This window comes from Meles meles, chromosome 11 (assembly GCF_922984935.1).
Source record: "Meles meles chromosome 11, mMelMel3.1 paternal haplotype, whole genome shotgun sequence".
In the NCBI taxonomy this organism is placed as follows: Eukaryota; Metazoa; Chordata; class Mammalia; order Carnivora; family Mustelidae; genus Meles; species Meles meles.
In genome coordinates, this window is record NC_060076.1 from 97,510,927 (window position 1) to 97,533,021 (window position 22,095).

General features: G+C 51.7%; 1 protein-coding gene across 6 annotated transcripts in view; it reads right to left on the minus strand.

Annotated features, from left to right (window-relative positions):
* Positions 1 to 588: 588 nt before the first annotated feature.
* The window catches only part of AUH (AU RNA binding methylglutaconyl-CoA hydratase), a 138,264-nt gene continuing 116,757 nt past the window's right edge, over positions 589 to 22,095 (minus strand). For 5 of the 6 annotated variants that reach the window (XM_046021937.1, XM_046021936.1, XM_046021934.1 and 2 more), the window contains 4 exons: positions 10,033 to 10,220; positions 6,489 to 6,539; positions 5,357 to 5,404; positions 589 to 1,186 (listed from right to left, as the gene is read on the minus strand). In XM_046021937.1, the coding sequence (XP_045877893.1) occupies positions 1,109 to 1,186; positions 5,357 to 5,404; positions 6,489 to 6,539; positions 10,033 to 10,220 (365 nt within the window). In that variant the 3' untranslated portion in view covers positions 589 to 1,108. The remainder of the gene's footprint in view (positions 1,187 to 5,356; positions 5,405 to 6,488; positions 6,540 to 10,032; positions 10,221 to 22,095) is intronic. The other variant, XM_046021931.1, reaches the window with a different exon arrangement.

Consider the following 22,095-nt stretch of genomic DNA (forward strand, 5'->3'; position numbering starts at 1 on the left):
GGACGCAGCCTCAGAGGGCAGGATAACATACCCCTACAGCTAGCTCAAACCTCCCAGGAGAGCCGCGAAGGTCTCCCCACGCTGCACTCAAATCCACAGCTCTGGCCACGCACGTACACTCTGTTCCCTCCCCAGGCGAGGCCAGCAACGCAGATGTGCCCCCAAGCCCCTCCATTTCTAGTCACTTTGCCTGGCCAGAGGTTAGACGAGGGAGACGGGCTGCAGGGGGCTGTGTTCACCTTTCCTTCCTGAAACCAGGTGCCAGCGCTGGGGCTAGGAAACAGAGCAGGCTGGGCTTCTCTTCAAATCCTTGACCCCAACCCCAGGCGACACCACGTTCTTGGGGAGTTAGACCAACGGCCAGGCCGCATGCTGGGCGATCTTAGGAGAACACCGACTCCAGGCTTCCTGTTGACCTCCCAAGGCCGTGGGCCCCGTCTGAGCGGGCTCGTTTCCCATCGTCATACTGATTCTAAGATGACAGAGGTCACCCGGCAGAATCGGCATGGAAAGACGGCTTCTTCTAAAACCCAATGTGCAATGACTCACTTGGTTCAAAGAAAAGAGGGGAAGAGAAAAATTTCCAAGTTTTCTTTTCACCAATTTTATTTTTATTTGGTAATTTTCACTCAGAGAATCTACCAATTCCTTTTCCAGTCTGAGATGTATGTGTGGACGTATTGTATAATCCCTTAGAAACTTTATTTGGTATAACTTCACATTTTTGGTATATAGAAATAATTTTATTTCGTATTGCAGCACGGGAGACATACAACCGATATTATTTCCTAGAATGTGCGATATATAAATTATTCACATTAAAAAATTAAGAACAGAAAGCCTCATATGCAGGAAATACTCAAAAATGTGTACCTAGTTTTGACTGTGTTTGACGGTATGCACTACTAGCTTTATAACCCTGAATGAACACAAGACGCACACATGAACGACGTACACAGACGGGTGTGCCCCAGATGCTGGACTCACTCTGCAGAGAACCTGCTGCTCACTTTGGCCACTGGACTCCCGTGCGGAGGCGTGTGTGGGTCTGAGAGATCCCTCCAGAGCAGCGCTCGTCACACTGGCACCGCGAACGTTTCTGTGTCTTCTACTCTCCTTTGTAGCGCGGGGGCCTTTTCTCCTTAAAAGCAAGAAGGCCTTCAAGCCTGTCTTTTGTTGGAATAGTCTAGAGAAACAAAACATTGTGTTACCTACCAAAAAGAAGAAACTACGAAAGTCTAACAAGCTTTAAGTAAAAGAAAAGCAACTAGAAGGCGATGGAAAATTTTGAAATCTACCCATCATTTGAACAATTCTAATTATGTGACCACACTTACATTCTAATTCCAAACACACTTTCCATCCGATTTCAACTGTACTTTAAAAAACCAACATACTTTATTTTTCAGACAACTTTGGGTTTACAAACTATGGGACAGACTTCGGAGCTGCCCCCGGGCTTGCCTCCTTTACTGACATCTTGCGTCAATGCAGAGCATCTGTTACAACGGATGAACCAGGATCCGCACGTTCTTGTTAAGCAAAGTCTGGATGTCGCATACATCATGGGTTTTGACAAAGGCACGATGATACGTTTCCACCCCTACAGCAGCCCATGGAACAGCTTCCCCGCCCTAAGCATTCTTTATGTTCGATCGACTCATCCCTGCCCCGTGCTGCCTTTCCAGGTCAGACAGTTGGAATCCTAGAGTACCTACAATTTTTAGACGGAAACCCGTCACTTAACAGTGCGCATCTGAGGTTCTTCCGTGTCTCGTCACTGAATAGTATGCCACTGCACGAATGTGCCTTAGTTTACCCATTCACCCACACATCGCAGCTGCTTCAAAGTCTGGCAGTTACGAACTGAGCTGCTGAAACGCCACGTGCAGGCTTTCGTGCAGACCTAAGTTTTCAACACAGTTGCGTGAACACCTAGAGCCACCGCTGCCGAATCACAAGCTAACACTATGCTTAGCTTTGTAGGAGACGGGCAAATCGGATCTTGTTTGTACTTGCATTTCTTAATGCCGTACGACGCGGAGCAACGTTTCTGTGCTCACTCGCCATCAGTGTGTCTGCTCTGGGAGGCGTCTGTTCAGCACTTCCACCCACTTTTCAACGGGCTGTTTTCTTACTGCTGAGTTTCACAAGCCCCTTATCTGTTTTAGATACAAGTCCTTTACAGATGTGTACTGCAAAGACCCCTTCCCTTCCTGGGGCTTCTCTTTTCATCCTCTGCACAATGTCGTTCACAGAGTGGAAGCTGTTAATTTCGATGAAGTGAAACACCAGTTTTTTCTTTAATAGATTATACTTTTGGTGTTAATTTTAAAGAAGTCACTGCCAAACCCAAGGGTGCCTACATTTTCTATGTGATATTTAAGAAGTTTCATAGTTTTCATTTTACACTAGGTCTATGGCCCAATCTGAGTTAGTTTCTGTGAAGGGTGCAATGTCAGTGTCTAAATTCATTTTTTTGTCACCGAAGGCCCAGACGCTTCAGTACTACTTGTTTTGAAGACTGCTTTCTCCACCCAACGGCCTCTGCTCCTTTGTCAAAAGTCATTTCATTTTCTGTGAGTCTACGTCTACGACTTGCATAGGAATTACTGTTCCACTGATCCAACGGTCTGCTCTTCCGTCAAGCCACACTGCCTTGATGACCGTAGCCTGACTGTAAGTCGTGGAGGTGGGCAGCGTCAGCCCCCGACTCTGCTCTTCTGCCCACTGGACTGCCGAATCGAAGTCTTCGGACTTTCCATGTGAACTTCCGAACTGGTCTGTCGATACAGATCAAGTAACACGGCTGAGGTTTTTACTGGGATTGCACTGACTGACTCTCTAAATAAAATCTAGAAGAAACGACTTCTTCGTAGGACTGAGTCTTCCTGTCCATGAACGAGGTTTTTCTGTCCATTTACTTATGTCTCGATCTCTTTCACCAGTTTTGTAGTTTTCCTCCTATAAATCTTGTACTTTTCTTTTAGATTTATACGTAAGCATTTGGTATTTTTTATACTAACGAAGATCACGTTATGCTTTTAATTTCAAACCCCAGTTCTTCACTGCTGGTATACAGGGAAGCGATGACTTTTGTTTATTAGCCCTGTGTCATGCAACCTGGCTCTACTGCTTCTTAGTGGGTTTTTTGCTGTTGATTCTTTGAGATTTTCTACATGGACAATCACATCTTCTACGAAGTTTTATTTCTTCCTCCCCAATCTGAGTACCTTTTACCTTTTTCTCTTGTCTCATCATATTAGCAAAGATTTCTAGTAGATGTGGACAAGCAGAAGTGAGGAGGATGTCCCTGCCCTATCCTTGGCCATTAAGTATGATGCTGGCTCCAAGGTCTTTTACAGAGATTCTTATCAGGTAAGGAACCTCCCATTATAGTTTGCCGAGTTTTTATTATGAATGGGTGTTGGATTTTGTCAAATGCTTTTTCTAGATCTACTGATATGATCATCCAACCTTCCTGTTTAACCTGTTGCTGTGATGGTTTGTAATGCTTTCTGACTGTCAAACCTGGCTTGCCTATCTACCAAAAAAATCTATTTGGTTCTTTTTATACATTGTATCCATGTATTTTATACAAATAAGACAATCTGAAATTGTTTTTAAACATCTTTTTATACATTGTCGGATTTGACTTGCTAATATTTGGCTGAGAACTTTTACATCTATATTTGTAACAGATAATGGTCTGTGGTTTTCCTTTTTTGTAATGTTGGGTTTTGGTATCAGGAGAATACTGACCCAGAATGAGTTAGGAAGGGTTCCTTCTGCTTCCATTTTCTGGAAAAAAATCACTAAAAATTGATATAACTTCATCCTTAAATATTTGGTAGAATTCACCAGAGAAACCATCTGGGCCAGGACCTTCCTATTTTAGCAGTTTATTAATTATTATTTAATTTCTTTAACAAACATAGGGTTATTCAGATTATCTATTTGTCCTTGTATGAGTTTTGGTATGTTGTGTCTTCCAAGGAATTGGTCCACTTTATCTAAGTCATCAAATCTGTAAGCAGAGTTGTTCAAAGTATCCCTTTATCATTCTCTCAGTGTCCATGGGCTCATCAGAGATGGCCTTTCCTGCATTTCTGATATTAGTGATTATCTTCTCTTTTCCATGGTTAGTCTGCCTCAACGTCTGTCAAATTCATAGGTCTTTACAGAGAGCCTGTTTTTTCTTGTTGTGGTTTTTTATTTTTGTTTTTCTATTTCTGATTTCATTGATTTTTGTTCTAAAGCTCATTTTTCCTTTTCTTCTGCTGACTTTGAGTTCTCTTTGCCCTCCTTTTTCTACTTTCCCGAAGTGGAAACTTACTACGATCCTAGATCTTCCTTCTCTCATACATGCGTTCCATGCTAAAATGCTGTTCTCTCTAAGCAGTGTTCAGTAACGTTTCCTCTGACACGTGTGTTACTTAAAAGTCCGCTGTTCAACCATTACCAGGTGGGATTTCCCAGCTATCTTTCTGTTATGATTTCTAGTTTAATTCCACTGTGGTCTGACAAAATGCTTATGATTCCTATTCCTTCACATTTAGTAAGGTGGGATTTATGGCCAAACATACTTGTAAATTTTTCTTTGGACTCTAAAGCTGTCCATTTGTAAGAAGTGTGTAGTTTGCTTCACTCATGGCATGTGCTCGTCAATGAAAGGCTGAAGTTTATACGCGCAGACCAGGTACAGGGGACACTCTAGCTGTTCCTCCTAACTCAGGACACCGCCACGCTTAAATGGGAGCTCAAGTGAGTTTCTGATTCTCACAAAAGGTGGAACAAAATTCTTTTGCTACTTTAGATGCCCTAAATGAAGTTACATCTTTTAGAAAACAAGGAAAGAAAGAAAAAAAGGAGATTTATTCCTCTAGACAAAGTCCTGCTAATTTGTGTGCAAAACAGAAAACTGTATACACTGAACCCGGGAACTTTCAGTGGGCAGGAGGGAAGGCTCAGAACGATGAGTCTCTTACGCTGGTGTCCCAGCAGGTCCACATCCACACCACTGCCCTCCTCCCATCTGTCTACATGGGAGTGCGGGTTCATACCGACACCCACAAAACACAGCAGGAGCCCGAGAGACCGCGAGAGCGTACATGGTACGAGCTTGATGGAGTTTTCTACATTAGGTAGACAAGAGACATTAGCGTATGGAAGAGAATCAGTGATTAAGGGCTGGTAAGAGTCGAAGAGCATGGACACCGACTTTCAGCTCATCTATACGATTTTAGAAGAGGTATGGGTGTCGTCTTGCTGAGACGCACCGTTCATCTGACTCACACAGAAGGGTGACATGATTTCTACGAGGCAGCCTCGCTGGATCTGTACGTGCACTACATACCTGAGCGTAACAAGCTTCTTCGATGGCTAGTCCTGTTACTAAATCAACCTGAGGATGAAAACATAATCAACTTCAGCAGGAATTACTTTTCAAAACATGGAGCACTCGACATCGATTCGAACTCATGACACTTCTCCGAGAGCACAGAACCCTTCGGTGACACGCAGCAGACTGGCCATGCGAGTAGCACGCGCAGTCCGGAGCTGACGCCCGCGCTCAAGTTCTGCCTCCGCCACGTGGCGCTGTGTGACCTTGGCTGAGTCGGTGACGCTCCCGGTGCCTCAGAGAGGCACATCCGAACGAGGGCTAACTGTACTGTCTGCCGCGCGGGGCGACCTAGCCTTGATACAGCACGGATACACGGCCTGCCATGCACAACGGGCCACGGGGCATTTGCTGTTAGTGTTGTTACAATTACGCAAGAATTTTTAAAACCATTCTACCTTGTACTTCTTTAAAACTGTGTTTATTGCTAACAAATTCAACCTCTTTTTATTGCTAGGAGGCCCCGGAAGATATGGCAGCCTCTGAGTCTGTAAGATAAAGTATCTTTCTTCAAAATTCCGATATTTAACCAAAACCCAACTGGGGTAATGAAAGCCCAATGTATACGGGTGCCTGCAACGCTCCCCAAGCCTGAGGCCTGCGCTCCTGAGAAGTCGCCTCCCGGGGTAACCCCAGGACACCCTGCACACCTGCCTCGTCGGTGCGGGTCCCTGCACAAAGCGCACGGGGGACGTAAAGGCGGAGAGAGCTCGCTTTGGCTCTGAGCCTGGAAGTGTGCCTCAGAATGTTTTTACAATGAACTGGTGTTGAGAATACACAGAGTGACCTTTTGTTTTGGTGTTCTGGGAGCCACCAGCCAATAAATCTCTTAGCTGAAGGCAAAGACAGGGAGCGTGTCATAAGCTGCGGGACATCCGTGAAATTCCCGAGTCCCGTGACTAAGAGACCGAGTCAGGAAGAGCTGAGCAGAATGAAATCAATAACGGAGCTGAAAACAAAAAAACAACCTGGCTTGCAGTAACAGCGGCACTGAAACGCCGGCTTTGGGAACAGGACGTAGAACAAATTGAACTGAACGAAACGCCCGCGAATCCGCCGACACAAACTCGGGTATCACGGCACTCACCTCCATGCCTTGGTTAATTGCCAATTTTGCCACTCGCACTGCAACGGGTCCCTAAAGTTCAATTAAAGAAATAAGGTATTAATTACTATATGCACATTATATTGTATATCCCAGTAAAATTCAGAAATTCCCACTGCTGGCACCGTGGCAAAGAAACAGCAGAAGCTGTAAGACAGTTAATGGGAAACCCCTCCCGGCCACGCAAGGTCTGAACAGCACTTGGAGCAGCTCCCGTCGGCCACGCTGCCCGCCTACAGGTTGGCAGGGGATGTGCCCAGGAGGGGCTGACCGCTCTCCAGCAGGTCTCCCTAGAAGGGAAGCAGGCAAAGAAAAGGAGGTGTCGTGCTTGACACGGTACCACACCCACGAATGGCCCGACAGGAGCCCGGGCTGGCGGTGAGGCCGACACTATTGTCGAAGACTGTCCTACACACTGGCCCTGCCCTTGTCCTCTGTGTACTCCTGTCCTCCACGGGCCCCTGTCCTCCGCGGGCCCCTGTGCTCGGTGGACCCCTGTCCTCCGCGGGCCCCTGTGCTCTGTGGGCCCCTGTCCTCCGCGGGCCCCTGTCCTCCGTGGGCCCCTGTCCTCCGCAGGCTCCTGTGCTCGGTGGACCCCTGTCCTCCGCGGGCCCCTGTGCTCTGTGGGCCCCTGTCCTCCGCGGGCCCCTGTGCTCTGTGGGCTTTTGGCACTAAGCACAATGCTGATGTACAGGTAAGGCTGTGCCCTCCAGCCAGTGCTTCTGCACCACACAAAAGCTTACAGCGCTGATGCGTCCTTTGGGGTGTGTGAGGGTCACAGAAGGGAGAACTGGGTGTCCTCTGGGAGGAGAGCATGACTTCTGTCATCTTTGAAAACGACAGTGCCCCAGATGCAATTTAGCTGTCTGATCACATTTTAAATTCCTAAGCACAGGTCTCGGGTCAGGAGTTAGACCTCAGCGGCATCCTTCCAAGTGTCTCTTGGGTTAAAGCGCAGAGCAGGCTCTAAACGAGAGGAGCCGCGGAGGGTCCGACGAACGAGTGCAAACGCCCAACGGCGCGGAGTGTCAGTTCTCCCGCCGGGCTCCGTCATCAACTTTAACCCAGCTAAGTTCTCTCCCTAATTCGGACACTTACTAAGTATCTTTTTCAGAGGCCACAGGTCTTCGAGGCTCAGACAAGTATCTTTGTTAGAGCCCCCGGAATGCCGTCTGTGGGTGTGGGGCTCACACGAGAACCATGTCTTTGGGATCATCAAGTCTTTTCTGAAGAGAGCGCTCCTCTCAGCGACAGCCTTCGCTGTGCCCTTGTATCCTCCAGATGACCCAGACAAGATGCTCGTGCGGCTCCCGCGCATGCACGCACCCCAGCCCCTGGTGAGAAGGCAGCGGGTCTGGGGCCCACTCCTGAGGATGCCTGGCTTGCAGCGGGCAGCAAGGCTTACAAAACCAGAAAAACAGGAAACTGGAAACGCTGGCAGACGCGATGCTTCTTTAATGGGACTCTTTCAAAACACAGAACCAACAGCTCTTCTTCTGGACCAACAGTTTTTCTCGAACAGGACAATGGAAGTAAATCCAAATACAGAAATCAGATGGAAATGCTAATTTTATAGAGACTTTCTAGTAATCAGTGACAAAAACTAGAACAAAGACCCCGGCTCCTCAAATTTTGTTCTGTAACTCTGGCGTGCTGTACAGGCACACATCTCCCGAGCCACTCAGCGTCTCCCTTGCCCTGGACAGAAAGCTTAGGGGTTAATGTTCTCAGAGACAGGTCCTCCAGACGAAAGGGATGGGCCGTAGGGACCCCTGGCTTGGCCTGCGGTGCAGTGCTGCTGGCTGGCGGGTGGCAGGCGGGAAGGCATGGCCACAGAGGGCACAGGAGAGAGAGCGACGAGGCCCTGCGGTGCCCAGGGGCGCAGCTCGCGGCAGGGAGCTGAGCACTGCCGTCCAAAGACCAGGAGAGGCCGCGGTGCTCAGAACGGGAAGGATGCCACAACTCTCCTTAAACACACCCGTTTCACTGCAGACCTGCACCGGTCCTCGAGCTGTAAGCCAGAGGAAGCCACGAAGCCGTATTTCGTCAGACCCCTCCTCCTCCTGACACCTGTGCTTCAACTGCTCTTCAGGCAGACACTACTCTAATCGTTTGGGGGAAATATTAATACCAAAGTTTCAGTGACAGCCTGTTTTTCCTTAAAACACTAAAAATCTTGTCCGCTTGCTCTCTCCATCAGCTCAGAGTGCAGGGCTGTGTGTTACGTACACGGGGAACAAATCCCGTAAGAGCGGAGTCCTGGGAGAGCACGCCGCGAGCTGAGTGAGAAGGACCTCGGCATCCGCACCGAGCAGTGTGCTTCCAGGAACCCACCGCGCAGGGAGGCCCTGCCTGTTGGCCATCGGGGACAAGTAAGTCCCGGCAGACCGGGGCCCCTGTCTGGCCACCGGAAACTCTAACAGCACCTTCTGAGAAGGGATGCAGAGCTCCGAACAAGGGTGGAGAGCGTATGCGTTTTCCTAGGGAAAGTGTCATGAGATTCCCAGAAGGCTCTGGAGCCCCACAGCAGGCTACGAGTCCCATTTGCATCAAATGGTGGAGCTGGAGAGGAAGCCACTCTGATTCCAGGACAGGTCGGGGAGTGATAAAACCTGAAACCCCACTAGGGATAAAGACAAATCACTAATTACATGCACAGCAAAAGTCCTCTAATCTGTGATTTCAGAAGAAAGGAGCATCTGGAAAATACACTGAAAAGAGAGAACCAAGACGCTGCCGGAACAGGCCCCGTGATGCGCCCCCACTAACACTGCCGTAATGTCACGCTGCTCCAAGGAATGGTCGTCTGCGAGGAGATGCGGTGCGTCCCCGACGCCAGAGCTTCAGTGCGGGGAGACCGCTGCAAACAGTGCCTACGTCCCATAAAGACGAACACAAGGAGGGATGTCTGGGGGGCTCAGTCGGTGAAGCGTCATGATCTCAGGGTCCTGGGGTCGAGCTCCGCGTGGGGCTCCCTGCTCAGCGTAGGATCTGCTTCTCACTTTCTCTCTCTCCCTCCCTCCTATAATGACGGAGGAGGACACACAGGGCTGCTGTACAGGGAGGTCACCTCAAACCCAGCTGTGGCAAGGACAGCCCATGCTGCTAATCGGCTCCGGTCTCCCCAGCATGCGCTTCTCAGTGGGTTTCAGCTTAAGGGTGACTCAGGGTGACAGCCCATCCATGGCTGTTTCTCTCCACGTGCACAGCTCAGGTCAGAGGGGTCAGATGGTGAATGAGGTCAGTTCCTGGGAAGCTCTGTCCCAGGTGCCGATGTGCACGTCCTGTATTGCCGAGCCCGGCCACAGCGGGGGCCCGGATCACCCTCCATCCTCCAGGCTCAGAGCTGAAGGCCCTGCGCGTGGGTCTGGTTTGCTGTCCCTGCTGTTAGGGCTACTGCGCACTTCTCTGCTGGGAAAGCAGGACACGCACATCCCCCGCACGGGAGATGACTGTTTTGTCCATTTGCTATAAAGATCTTTAAACAGAAAAAAAAAAAAAAAAAAGGCAACGGAATTAGCAATACCTGAGGTAAAAACTCTCGTGCTAGGTCCAGGGCCTTGCGGTAGGCGGCGTCCCCCTCTGGGTTCTGTTCCAGCACGTGGCTGATCAGGCCCACGGCTTTGGCTTCTTGGCCATCGAGCACACGCGCAGAGAAAATGAGCTCCTTGGCCAGGGACACCCCGATAGCACGTGGCAGGCGCTGCGTCCCCCCTGCAGGGAGAACGGGGAGAATGCAAGCAGTGATTTCGGACCGTTCAGTCTCAAATCTCAATGTTTCGCTCCTCGGTTTATAAAATAAACCAGGGCCACAAGTTTATATGTCAAGATTAGGAAGCGGAGAACCACTTCAAAGCAGAATCCAATTAGTTTATCAAATTAATCCCACCCAAAATAGAAGGTGAGCATCTTCTGTAACTGTTAAGCGATTCTGGCACAATTTAGTCCTTGCGACACACGGCTGCTGTGTTGCCGAATCGCACCCACAACTGTGACCACGTCAGGGGTCCCCCCACTCCACGATGCCCAGTGGGGGGCAAGCAGCTCCGTCCCTCAGCCCATTCACCAGCGGGGTGACGGGTCCTTCAGCTCAGACTAAGCTCGTCAGAGCCCGAGATCTCCAACTCACTGTGTGCTCTGTGCGGCAGTGCTGACGGTAGACGAACCACACACTAACGTTGCTCTAACAAAGAGAGACCAGGCGGTCACTGCGCAGACGGCCCTGTCCTGGGGGCCCCGGAGCTTTCAGCATGAGCACGAGGCACACCTCCCTGCCACCCATTACATTCTAGCCACGAGGCTGGGTCTCGTGAAAAAGAAAGCTAGACAAAAGCTAATACTCTTATACTAATATTCTTATCTGGAAGCCTCAGTTTCTACCAGTAAGAGTACGGAAGCGACTGCGATGTTAGGACTCATTACACCTCCTCCTCACGACGGCTGCGGGGCTGCCTGAGGCCGAGGAGCAGAGGTGGGCGGGCTTCAGGGAGAGCACAGCCATGCTTTCTCTGGCCCACAAAGTTCAGATTTTTTTTTTTTTTTTAATATGAGTTACCAACACTTAAAAGTGGGTGGGTGATACTGACAAACACCAGTGTCCCCCTGGAAGCCGACCGCCCCTGCAGGGCTTGAGAAGGACAAGCTCTGTTTTCGGTTAAACAACCTGAAAAGGAAAGCAACATCTTTTTTTCTTCACGTCTCAAACCAAAGCAGCACAGTGAAAAATGAAGATCACGAGTTCCAGAAAGCACACTCCCTCCGCACGCACCCCCGTCCGGCGCAGCAAGCACGCCCACGCCGGGAGAACACAGCCTCCGGCGCTGGGGTGCAGCCACGGCACGAAGAGCCACGAGCAGTGATTTAGGAAACACGGGTGACTCAGAAACACACACACACACACACACACCCAGCGAACGGGAAAGGACTTACTTTCAACAGGGCCAGGGTTTGGACATCAGTGATGACTGCGTCTGTAAAGTACAGCGTAAGCGTGTACACTGCCCGAGCCCTGAGAGATAGTGAGTCTGTAGGTCTTATACTCGATACGGCAGAAATGGGTTTGAAAAAAATGAAGCATTGACAAATTTACATGAAACCATAGTAATGTTGCTCCGGGTACTGAAGACAGGTCCGAGAACTGACAGGACACGATGCAGGGAAAAGACAAGGTACTCAGGGTGCTCCCGATGGCAGCTGATTAGAAGACAGATAAAATACAACTCAGCTCCACTTCCTCAGGCCGCTGATGAGAATTTTCCTAAGACGGAAGAACTTGTGGAGACAGTATTCCTGCTGAGCGCAAATTGGGAAACGACTCCCTCTTGTTGCTGGGAGAAGCTGGATGTCAATCACTCAGAATTAGCGAACGCGACCTGCAATGGTCCTTGGTAGCCAGAACCGCGGAGTCCTGCAGGCCCGTAACGTCACACGTCGTGCTCAGCCGGAACCGCGGGGTCCTGCAGGCCCGTAACGTCACACGTCGTGCTCAGCCGGAACCGCAGGGTCCTGCAGGTCTGTAAAGCTCACGCCCTTTCACCCCATCACCTCGTCCACAGTGTCCTCCCCCACAAATGAGGACTTTGCAGAAATTCAAGGAAGGAACACTGACGAAACAAAGCCCATGGGACACACGCACTCCCTAAGCTGAACAGCACATGCGTCAGCCTCCGCCTGGTGAACGGCGCAGAGCGGCTGGCTGGAGGACGTGACCACAGCGCGGGCTGAAAGCCATGATGCTGCCGAGAGCCTTCTGGGTCTGCTGGAAACAGTGCACCAGAGGATCTAGGAGAAGTCTCGCCTTGGCTCACCAGCTAACACTGAAGCCTCGGCCTGTGGGCTGACATCACAAGCCATCCAGCCTAGGGACCCCGTGTACGTGGGCCATGCGGTACTCGTCCTTCTGTGTCTGGCTTACTGCACTAAGCATCTTGCCCCCCAGGTTCATCTTAGTGCTCCTTCCTTCGGAAGGCTGGATAAGATTCCACCGGATGAAGACCAAGTTTCATGTACTCACTGACCCAGGGACGGTCACTCGAGTGGCTTCCACCTCTCGGCTATTAGGAATAATGCCACCATACACGTGTGCACCTGCTTCCTGTCCTTTGCGTAGATACCCAGAGGCGGAGCTGTTAGGTCATACAGAAAATCTCTTTTTTTTTAAATAGCCATACTTTGTCCTATTAGCTGCACCACTAGGGCACAAGGATTCCAATTTCTCTACATTCTCACTAACATGCACTCTTCTCAGGGGTGTTTTATTTTTGGGGGGCATGGGAAGGTTTGATGGCAACCATCCTAACGGGTGTGAAGTGGGGTGTCACTGTGGTTTCTGACTTCCCTAACAACAGTCTTGCTGAGTTTCTTCTCATGTGCTTACTGGTCATCTGTGTGTCTTCCTCAGAGAAACATCTACTTGCGTCCTTTGCCGATTTGTTAGCCGGGCTGCTCTCTGGCACTGAGTCGTAGGGATTCTGTCTACATTCTAGACAGCAATCACTTACCGGGTACAGAGTTGCAAATATTTCCTCCCATTCTGGGGATTGCCTTTCCTCTCTGTTGACTGTCCTTTGAAGCAGGAAAGCTTTTCATTTTGATGAAATCCATTTTTTTCTTGTTGCTTGTGATTTTGTTGTCATATCCAAGAAATCACTGCCAAATCCAATGTCAAGTTTTCCCACCGTTTTCTTCAAAGTTTTTGTAGCTTCAAATCTTCCGTGACGGTCTTTGATCCACTTCGGGCTAATTTTTACATACGGTGTAAGGGAGGTCCCATTCTTCTGCATGTGGGAATCAGTTTTCCCAACACCGTGTGAAGGGGCACTCTTAAATAGTCCACATACATGTCATTCAATTCACTCATTCCTACTGAAGTCTAATCTTCAGGAAACTTGTCCGGTGAGAAGTGATCTGGCCCCTTTTCCTCTGCTGCAGTCAGCTGGCAGGAATCAAAGACTTACGGCAGAACTACGGTACGTGCATCCTACTCCCCGGCACATTGACTTTGTCATTTCCAGCTTCAGGAACAGGCTGTGTCCGGTACAGTTTGCCTCGCTCGGTTAACACAGACAGCATGCGCCGTACGGACAGAAGTTACTAACCCACGGGGCCGTAGGATCCAAAAGCTGCACACGATCGACGAGCAGCCTCGGGTCCCCACATCCCGCCAACAGTCCCCCTAAAGAGGAACAGCTTATGTCCACATTCTCCTGCAGCTGGAAAGTGCTTCTGTGAACAACTGTTCTCTATCATAAGATTAAATGAACACGAGTGCCCGTGAGGGAGTCCAGGCTGCGTGCAGCACGGCGCCCATGACCAGAGACAAAAGATGCATGGCCGACACCTGCCGCGGGGGAAAAGGCACCAGATTTTCTGTCCCACGTGCAAAGAGAAGTACTAGAGACGATGTACTTTGATTCACCTTTCATTAATTTCTAAATGTTAGATGCCAATACCAGCGTAGGCATTAGCGTTAGGTCAAAACAGAGACACCGTGTCGCATCTGACAGCTGCTTTTCCTGCCCCAGGCTCAGCCACGAGATCACACAACCGGCTAACGTCCCGCAGGATTTGAGTTTAGGACCATAAAATGCCACCTCCAGACAGAGTCTCGGGGACTGACCAAACACAGCACAGGACACCACCGAGTCTGTCCCCGGTGCAAGGAGAATCGTTCCACCCTGGCCGCAGCCGTGACACAGTCAAGGTCACCGAGCGCCTCGAGCCTCTGCGCAGAAGGTCCGGCACTGTCCATCCCACACGCAGCCGTGACTCGTGATGACGCCCCGCTCTGGGCTCGGAGAGCTGCCATCATTCAAAGTCCGCTGGCGGAGACAGGATTCAGACGTACTCTGCCGACGGTTATCTACCATGTGTAAGAAAGCACACAGGCAGATGAGGAGATGCACCGACGGCTTGTTTTAGAAATAAAAGGTGTGTGTCTGCTACGGACTGTATGTAATCACATATGGCAGACACATATCAAACGTGCCCGGAAAGTTGTCTCTGTGAGTCAGAGAGCATCTGTTTTTCCCTCACTTTTCATTCGTACAGGCTTGCTGTATTTCCAAAACGTCGTGCAGTGTACAGGAAGTATGACCGCACAGTGTGATCTCCAAGATGACAACACGTGTTCACTCACTCGACAAGGACAGAGGGCAGCTTCCTGCCCTGGGTGCATACATACAGCCCTGAACGAACAAAGCGCCCACCTCCTGGACCCCACACTCTCACTGGGGAGCCGACAACAAGAAAACAAGTGCCTACCGCCAGAGAGCAGAACGGGAGAGTGCCGGGGTGCGGCGTGCACACGGCTCAGACAGGATGGCCAGGGACGGTCCTCGGGGGGGACACCGGAGCCAAGACCAGGAGAAGGTGGGGCGTGAACCAGGGCGCCAGTCCTGGGGAGGCCTTGTCTGACTCACAGAGTGCAGGGAGACGGGAGAGGCTCGAGCCCAGAGTAGGGACACGCGAGTGGCAGCAAACACGGCCCAGGAGGAGCAGGGCCAGATCTGGTGGCTCCGGCAGGCCCCAGGGAGTACTCGGGGGGTGACAGGAAGCCAGTGAGCATCTGAGAGCATCCCCTGAGAAGAGGGGCATGGGAACATGCTTCCATAGTGAAGATCCGGGTTTGAGGACAAGCTACGGTCGTGATGAGCCAAGACGAGGGACGTAGGTATGTTCCCACTACTTGTAGTAGGGTTCCAACAGGCTTGGAAAGAACCTTCAGAACAAGGTCCCGAATGCTTTCAGGATCTGTCTTGTTTTGGCTGCCCCCATTCAAATCCTGGTTTTGCTTTTGGAGACCCCCTAATGGTATGCAGCCTGGGACAGTAGAAAATCCCCCTAATGGAGGCCAAGGGGGCCAGATCCTCCTTCTATCTGGTCCACAAGATGTGATTTCTTGGCGCCGGGCGTCCTGAACGGGCGGCCTTAGAGGGCTTCCGGGCACTGCAGGGGTAGTAATGTGCAGACCCGATGACCCTGTGCTTCTACGGACCCTGCCGCTCCACCATCGCTGTGGGCTGTCTGATACCAGGTCTCTTACCTTCCGGCTTGTGTGCTAAGCCTTGTTCTCTACTGACTTGGGCTGCCTGACAGTAAATGTCTTTTTCTTTTAGGATGGCCAGAGTCAGTTTCTATCCTGTTTCCCAAGTCATGAAGGACACAGTAATTTAACTAGTAGTTTTGTTTTCCTCTTTCTCAAAAACAGATGACGCCAAATGGGAGTTTATCTGTTGTATTTCTTTGCAAATAAGATGCATTTGTTCAATCTCAAATTTATTGGTTTAGTAACCTACTATGTGCCAGATGCTGTCCCAGGTGCTGAACAAACAGCGGTGAACAGGCAGACTCCCGATCTTAAAAAGCTTCCGTCTCAGAGGCAGAGAGGGAAGGAAAGGGGCAGTAAAGCAGCGCAGGGACAAGACAGAGCAAGTGTCGGGGGAGAATTTATTAAAGGCAGGGGAGAACCACAGATGTCTCACTTAGACTGAGTGGCTGGGGCGGGCCCGTTGGACACAAGCGAAGGCCGTGTCTGCACTGCGGCGAGGCGGCACACGAGGTCACGGACAACACCCAGTGACGGCACCAGCCGCGTGAAGCCCCTCGAGCAAAGCCAGGCCCAGCACATTCGAGGACGAGGTAGGAGGCCACTGCAGGCCACAAGGGGAGGGACGTGAGAGGCGTGGAAGGAATGGGCTGGGCAGGCAGGCTTCGGATCACACAGACACAGGACGGGTTTATGTCTTACTCTGTGGGTGATGTGGAGAGCCTAGAGGGTTCTGAGCAGAAGGTGACATAATTCAATTTGCATTTTAAGAGATGCTTTTTAAGCTTGCCAGAAAACAGATCACAGGTGCATGACGAAAGCAGGTACCCAGCAGGAGGCTATGGTGTCCTCCAAGTGCCACATGACAGCAGTTCGGATGGAACAAGAGCGGGGCAGGGGGTGGGGGAGGGGAATTTGGTGAGTGTCCAAAATGGGTGAAAAACACATGGGGAGACAGGAACCCACTCTGCAAGCTGGCTTTCTGACTGGAGCACAGAGGAAGGGGCACGACTCACTGACACCGGGAAGGCAGGAGGCAGCGGGGCACGCTCGGCCCACGTGACGCGGGCATCTTGTACACACAGAAGCAGAGCGGTCAAGAACGGGACGGGACGTGCTGTCACTGCTTAGCAAGGATCCCCGTCCCGCAGATGGCATCCCGAGCCAGGGCCCGCATGAGATCGCTCGGGAGACGGGTCACAGTGGAACGGAGCGGGGGGCATGGGCAAACCCCCGGGAGGTGCCCGGCGCAGTGAGGGAGGCAGCAGAAACGCAGCAGGAAGGTCGCACTCAGCCGCAGCCGACCACTTCTGGACGCCCATGCCCACGACTCCACTTCCACCTCCCTGACCGGGGACTGGGTCACATGCAGTGGCGGGGAGGGGGGGGCAGGAAAGGTCACCTTCTTGCTCAAGTGTTTTGCCACTGAATAGGGAATAACACTGGGCTCATATTATTAAGAGAAAATGAAAACAGGTAATCCATTAGCAGTTGCCACCCCACGTGGCAGAACTATATTAATCATATAACAGAACGTTCTCACGTTTACATGTGATTTGTGTAGAATGAAAATATATTTGAAATGTCATAGTCCTCTTCAAAATTTCCTACCATTTAACATCTATTATTTTAAGAAGGCATCAAGAATCTTTCCCCGGCATAATCTCTCCTGGGATTCTCTGCTTGTAAAGCAGCAACCTCTAGCTAAGCCACGGCTTAAACCCAGCAAGCTTGTTTTTGCAGCAAAGGCAAGAGGTGAGCGTTTCCATGTTCCTACGATCCGCCCACTGCTCTGAATTCCGGGCGGCCCCGTGGGCCTGCTGGCCTCCAATGCCACGGGGAGATGCGGGCCCCAACCCTGTGCTCCCAAACCCGAGTCCTACACGGAACGTCTAAAATAAACCAAACACGGACGCCACCTTCCTGCTGTTCCCCTGACATCGTGTGAACAGCGAAAGCAAGCTTCACCTGACATTTCACAATCATACTGCCATAGCTTCCGGTTTACACGGCAGAAGATGTTTCTGCTCTTTACGTTTCCATTTCAGCCTTTCTCTTCTCCTTCCTCCTACAACTTCACGAGAAAGCAGCCACAGTAATACCGGGGGCACTTCCAACAGACCGGGCCAGTTGGAAACGAGCTCCCACATTAAGGGTACCGGCTGCTACAGCGAGAAGGATCTCGGCTTCTAGATGTGCCACTTCTGAATTATGTCTCAGTCCCCTCGCACAAACAGAAAGCCATTAAGGTTACCTTGTCCTTGAATTGTGGAAGAAATACGGCAGGAAAATGTGAGTTTGGGATTAGAATGCCTATTGCAACTGACCACTCCGAAACTCTGTCAGGGGGCTTCAGGCAAGGGCTTTCTTGACATATCTGGCCTGGATGTTTACAAAACCGACTTCCTCTTGCTTTTATACCGAAACATCAAGGTCAAAGAGGAATGTGCTATGTGAACAAACACGGAACATTTACTGGTCTCATGACAGATCATGTCACAATCATGTAAAACCCATAAAAATATTTATCCTTCAATTTGTGACCAATGGTTGAGGTGTTGTAATGCCTCCTGTTCCCTGAGGGTTTTAGCATGCTGCAAAGGAGAGCACACACACACACACACACTCTGAGAGAAACAGCGCAGGGGCAAGTGGGAAGAAAACCCTGGCTACCCCAGCAGAACCCAACAGAAATGCACCTGTCTGAGCTCTGCGTTTTATCCTAAAGGAGCACTGTTAGCAAAAGCTGAGAACTTTTCAGAACTGGGGCAAAGGGAAAAGGCTGGATATCAAAAATATTTTTCCAGAGCAAGTTAAGCTGACGGGCAACAAATTAGCACCTCTGTGATACGGTTTCTATGAATACGCATGCCGGAAACCCTTCTCGACTATCCTCCCATTCACTGTAAAGAGAGACAGACATGGAAAGGTTTTATTCATATTAAGAAAAAAAATGTACTTCTTTTAAATGTTTGTGTAATTTTTACAAAAATATCTAAAGCAATTATATTTAACTTTTGAAAAGAGATGCACACCAGATGAAAGATAAAATCTTACTTTTTACAACCATTCTGAAGACTGCCATGGTGGACCTCTGCCCATTTTGGACCACCCCGGGTCCACCACCACTCTGCGCCCTGCTGCCCTCTGCTACTCTCTGCGGCTGCGGGGGCTCCGAGCTCCGGTGCTCACCCTGAGGCCAGGGGCGGCTCCGAGGTGCTGCCGGCGGCTCCCACCGGACCCCGCCTCCCAGGCCGGCACAGACGAGCGGCTGCGAACGGTCTCCTCACAGCCAGAACCATGCGTGGAGCACGAGGACGATGGAGGAGGCGGCCGGGCTCACCCACCCCAGCAGATTCTGGGCACGCCCGGCCACCGTGACGCTGCCAGGCAGAACTTTCTGTGAAGGCGGTGACCGTGTGTGTCTGGGCCGTGCGAAAGGAGCAGTTTCCGGCCGAGCTCGTCTCTGTCCACCGCACGGACCGCGCAGCGCGGAGTCGCCGGCCCCTTCAGCCCCCCGTGAGCTCCTTTCTGGTCGCAACGTTTGTCTCTGCTGCAAACCCAGAGAGTCTGGTAAGATCTAGAGTTCATTCGGACACGGAGAGCCCCTCAGTGGTAACGCCGCCGAGCCGCCAGGTCCGCGTGACCCGCCCACAGCTCAGCTGTCTCGCAGGAGGACAGGCTCCAACACAAGGGAGAGAGGAGGCAGCACCCGCCTGGCAACAGAAGTGGTCCCCCGGGCTCGCGGCCTCTGGCCAGGAGAACGGCGCAGCCGAAGCCACGGGAACCGCCTGCTCTCCCACCAGAGCTGGGCCACACACAGAAGACGGGGTGTCCGTAACTGGGACACTGACATCACGAAGACCTTCCTCGCAGCCTGCAGCACGGGCCTCTCCCGGTCTGCTTGCGCACAGACACGGTACCTGCTCCGAGGACACGGAGCTCGTGGAGAGAAGGGCCCCACGGGCTCTCTGTATCCTGAGGCCCGTCTCGCTGGGTACGTCTACCAAGCAAATCACTACTGCTGGGATAGCAGAAATCTCCCTCCAGCAAAAACGGAGGGCCACGAAGCGCCGCGACAGCTGCTGCGCGCACGTTCCATCCTCTCCCTTCGGACCCGGGTTAACTGTGCAGATAACATACTTGAACATTTGACAAATATGACTGGCTTAATGCCACAGTCGTGTCTGCAAGCACATCACAAGGACTTCGATTCGACGGAGTCCTCCTTCCTGTTCGGACGGTACGTGTATGTAATTACGGTGTCGGCTGCGATGGGACACATACGTATAAACACGACAGGCTTAGAGAAAATTCTTAATTAATTTTCTTTAATACGTGATATTTACTGTATTACGTTTCCTGTTTGCCCCCGGTAAGTCATATGATTCCTGAAGTCAAACACCAAATTTAACAGCTTGATATCTACAGACATCAATAAACTCCACCCCTTTTGGAGATGCATTTACCATTCTATACTGAAAAAAGAGCTCACAAACACTGGAAACAATTGGGCAATAATACTCCCCAAGTCCTCGGCCTGGCGAACATGGCCAAGCAGCAGCCGGCGGTCTGTGCTTCAGGAGGAGGCGTCTGCAGGAGTCCGCGTGGGGCAAGTCACCTCAAAACTCAGCGGCGCAAAACAGTTCCTCCTCCACAGTTTCTGGAGGGCAGGAATCCAGGCCACACGTGGAGGCCCCGGCCCTGGGTGTGCAGACCGCCTCTCAACACCTCACCCCTGCAGCCCCTGCCACACCAGCCACTCCACAGGGCCGCACGCGGACCCGGCAAGCAGCCGCCCACGATGAGCCGATCAAGACACAAATGCACAAGACGGACGGGGAGGCGATCTCCCACTTCCCCGCCACATTCTCCAGGCGGTCTCTCCACGCCTAGGCCTCACGAGGGAAGGGCCCCCGTGGTGGGGCATTTGGGCGCTGCCAGGCACAAGCACGAGGTCTCAGTAGACAGCCCGTGCTGTAAGGCCACCGCTTCTCCTGCCCATCTGTCCTTTACCAAGAGCCTTCGTCCAGGGCGCATTCACACAGTATTTGCAAGCCGCACAATCACCCTCCCGTCTCGCAAAATGAAGGGGGAGGCTAACAGAACATGCTGACCGTTATCTTTAGAAAGGAACGGGGGGAAGGTGCGGAGAGTACAATGCGGACGGCGTTCGTTCTGCAAAGCTCATCCCGTAACACAGCTCTGTCAACGATGATCCGAAGCAGAGTGAGGGATGCCCGCACCTCAGTGTGGCACCAGCCTGCCCTTCCTACAACGCACTCCCTGCACCAACAAGGAGGGAACCCTCTGCCTGGTGCTTCCCAGAAGCTGGGCCTGACCCCTTGGTGAAAGGAGGGTGCGAGAGAGGGCTGAAGACGTGGCTGGAGCACCTCGGTGTGCACGTTTTCGCTCTGGGTGTCGCAGAAGCCCTGGGCAGGCACAGCCGGTGACGGGCACAGCCGCCGAGCAAACACCAAAAGCACCCGACAAATTGCCTCCACGACGCCGTGGACACAACCTCAACGCTCAGTTTCTCCTTAAAGCACGTCCCACGATAACAACCTGAAGACTCGGGCACAGCAGAACCATTATTAATAGATAAATAACAACCATTTATTGAGAACTTATTTTGTACTATGTCATTAAACACCTTATTTCCTTTAATTTTTTAAGAATCCCATGGGGCCGCTATTCTCACTAACCACCATTTAACACGAACCGGCGATCGAAGGCTCAGAGAGGTCGCCGGTGCCCACCAGGGCAATCAGCGCCGTCGGAGCCCGCAGCCCACCTGCTTCTGCGGACGGCAGGCCACCTCCCTCCCGAAGCCGGGACAGGCTCCTCCCACAGTCACCCTCTGACAGAGCAGGCTCAGGTGGAGTCAGCACAGGGACGTCACTGGACAACTGGAACCAAGGAAAAGTGACTTACTGGTGCTGGGGCCGTGGGCAACGGCAAAGCACTTCGGCACAAGGGCGCAGGCGTCAGTTCCCGCCGGCAACGCGCTGCTGCCGGGAAACGCACGTCGACGTGAGCTCTGCCGACGGGAGGCCTGCGTGCCCGCCGCCCGCGCTGCCGCACACCTTCCCCCTCAGTGCCCGCTGGCCCCGGCGGGCCCGCCTCTGCCGCACCCCGGGGGCTCAGGGCTCTGACTGCAGGGAAAGCCCAGAGGCACAGACAGACGCGGTGGAGCTGAGCCTTGACGCGAGTCCCACCAGGAGGGGGCACGGCCGGTGTGGCCGGCTCTGCGCTCTGGCACTTTCTGGGTCTTCTGTGTGGAACAGCCGCTTTTTATTATGTAAGTTGTGAACAGAAAACAAACAGCAAAATAAAGCAGGTGTGGTATTTCACAGTGGCTGAAACGACAGAGGTGAACTACTCCGTGTCATTCCTTACTGGGAGAGGGGCCAGGCAGCCTGCAAAACGACGGTAGGAGACTCTGCTGCTTAGGGCACAGTCAGCAGCTGCTTCACAGTGACGGGAAAAGGAGCCATTCTTCAGAGCGCGTCCAAGCGAGGCGAAACAAGTTCTTCCTGCGAG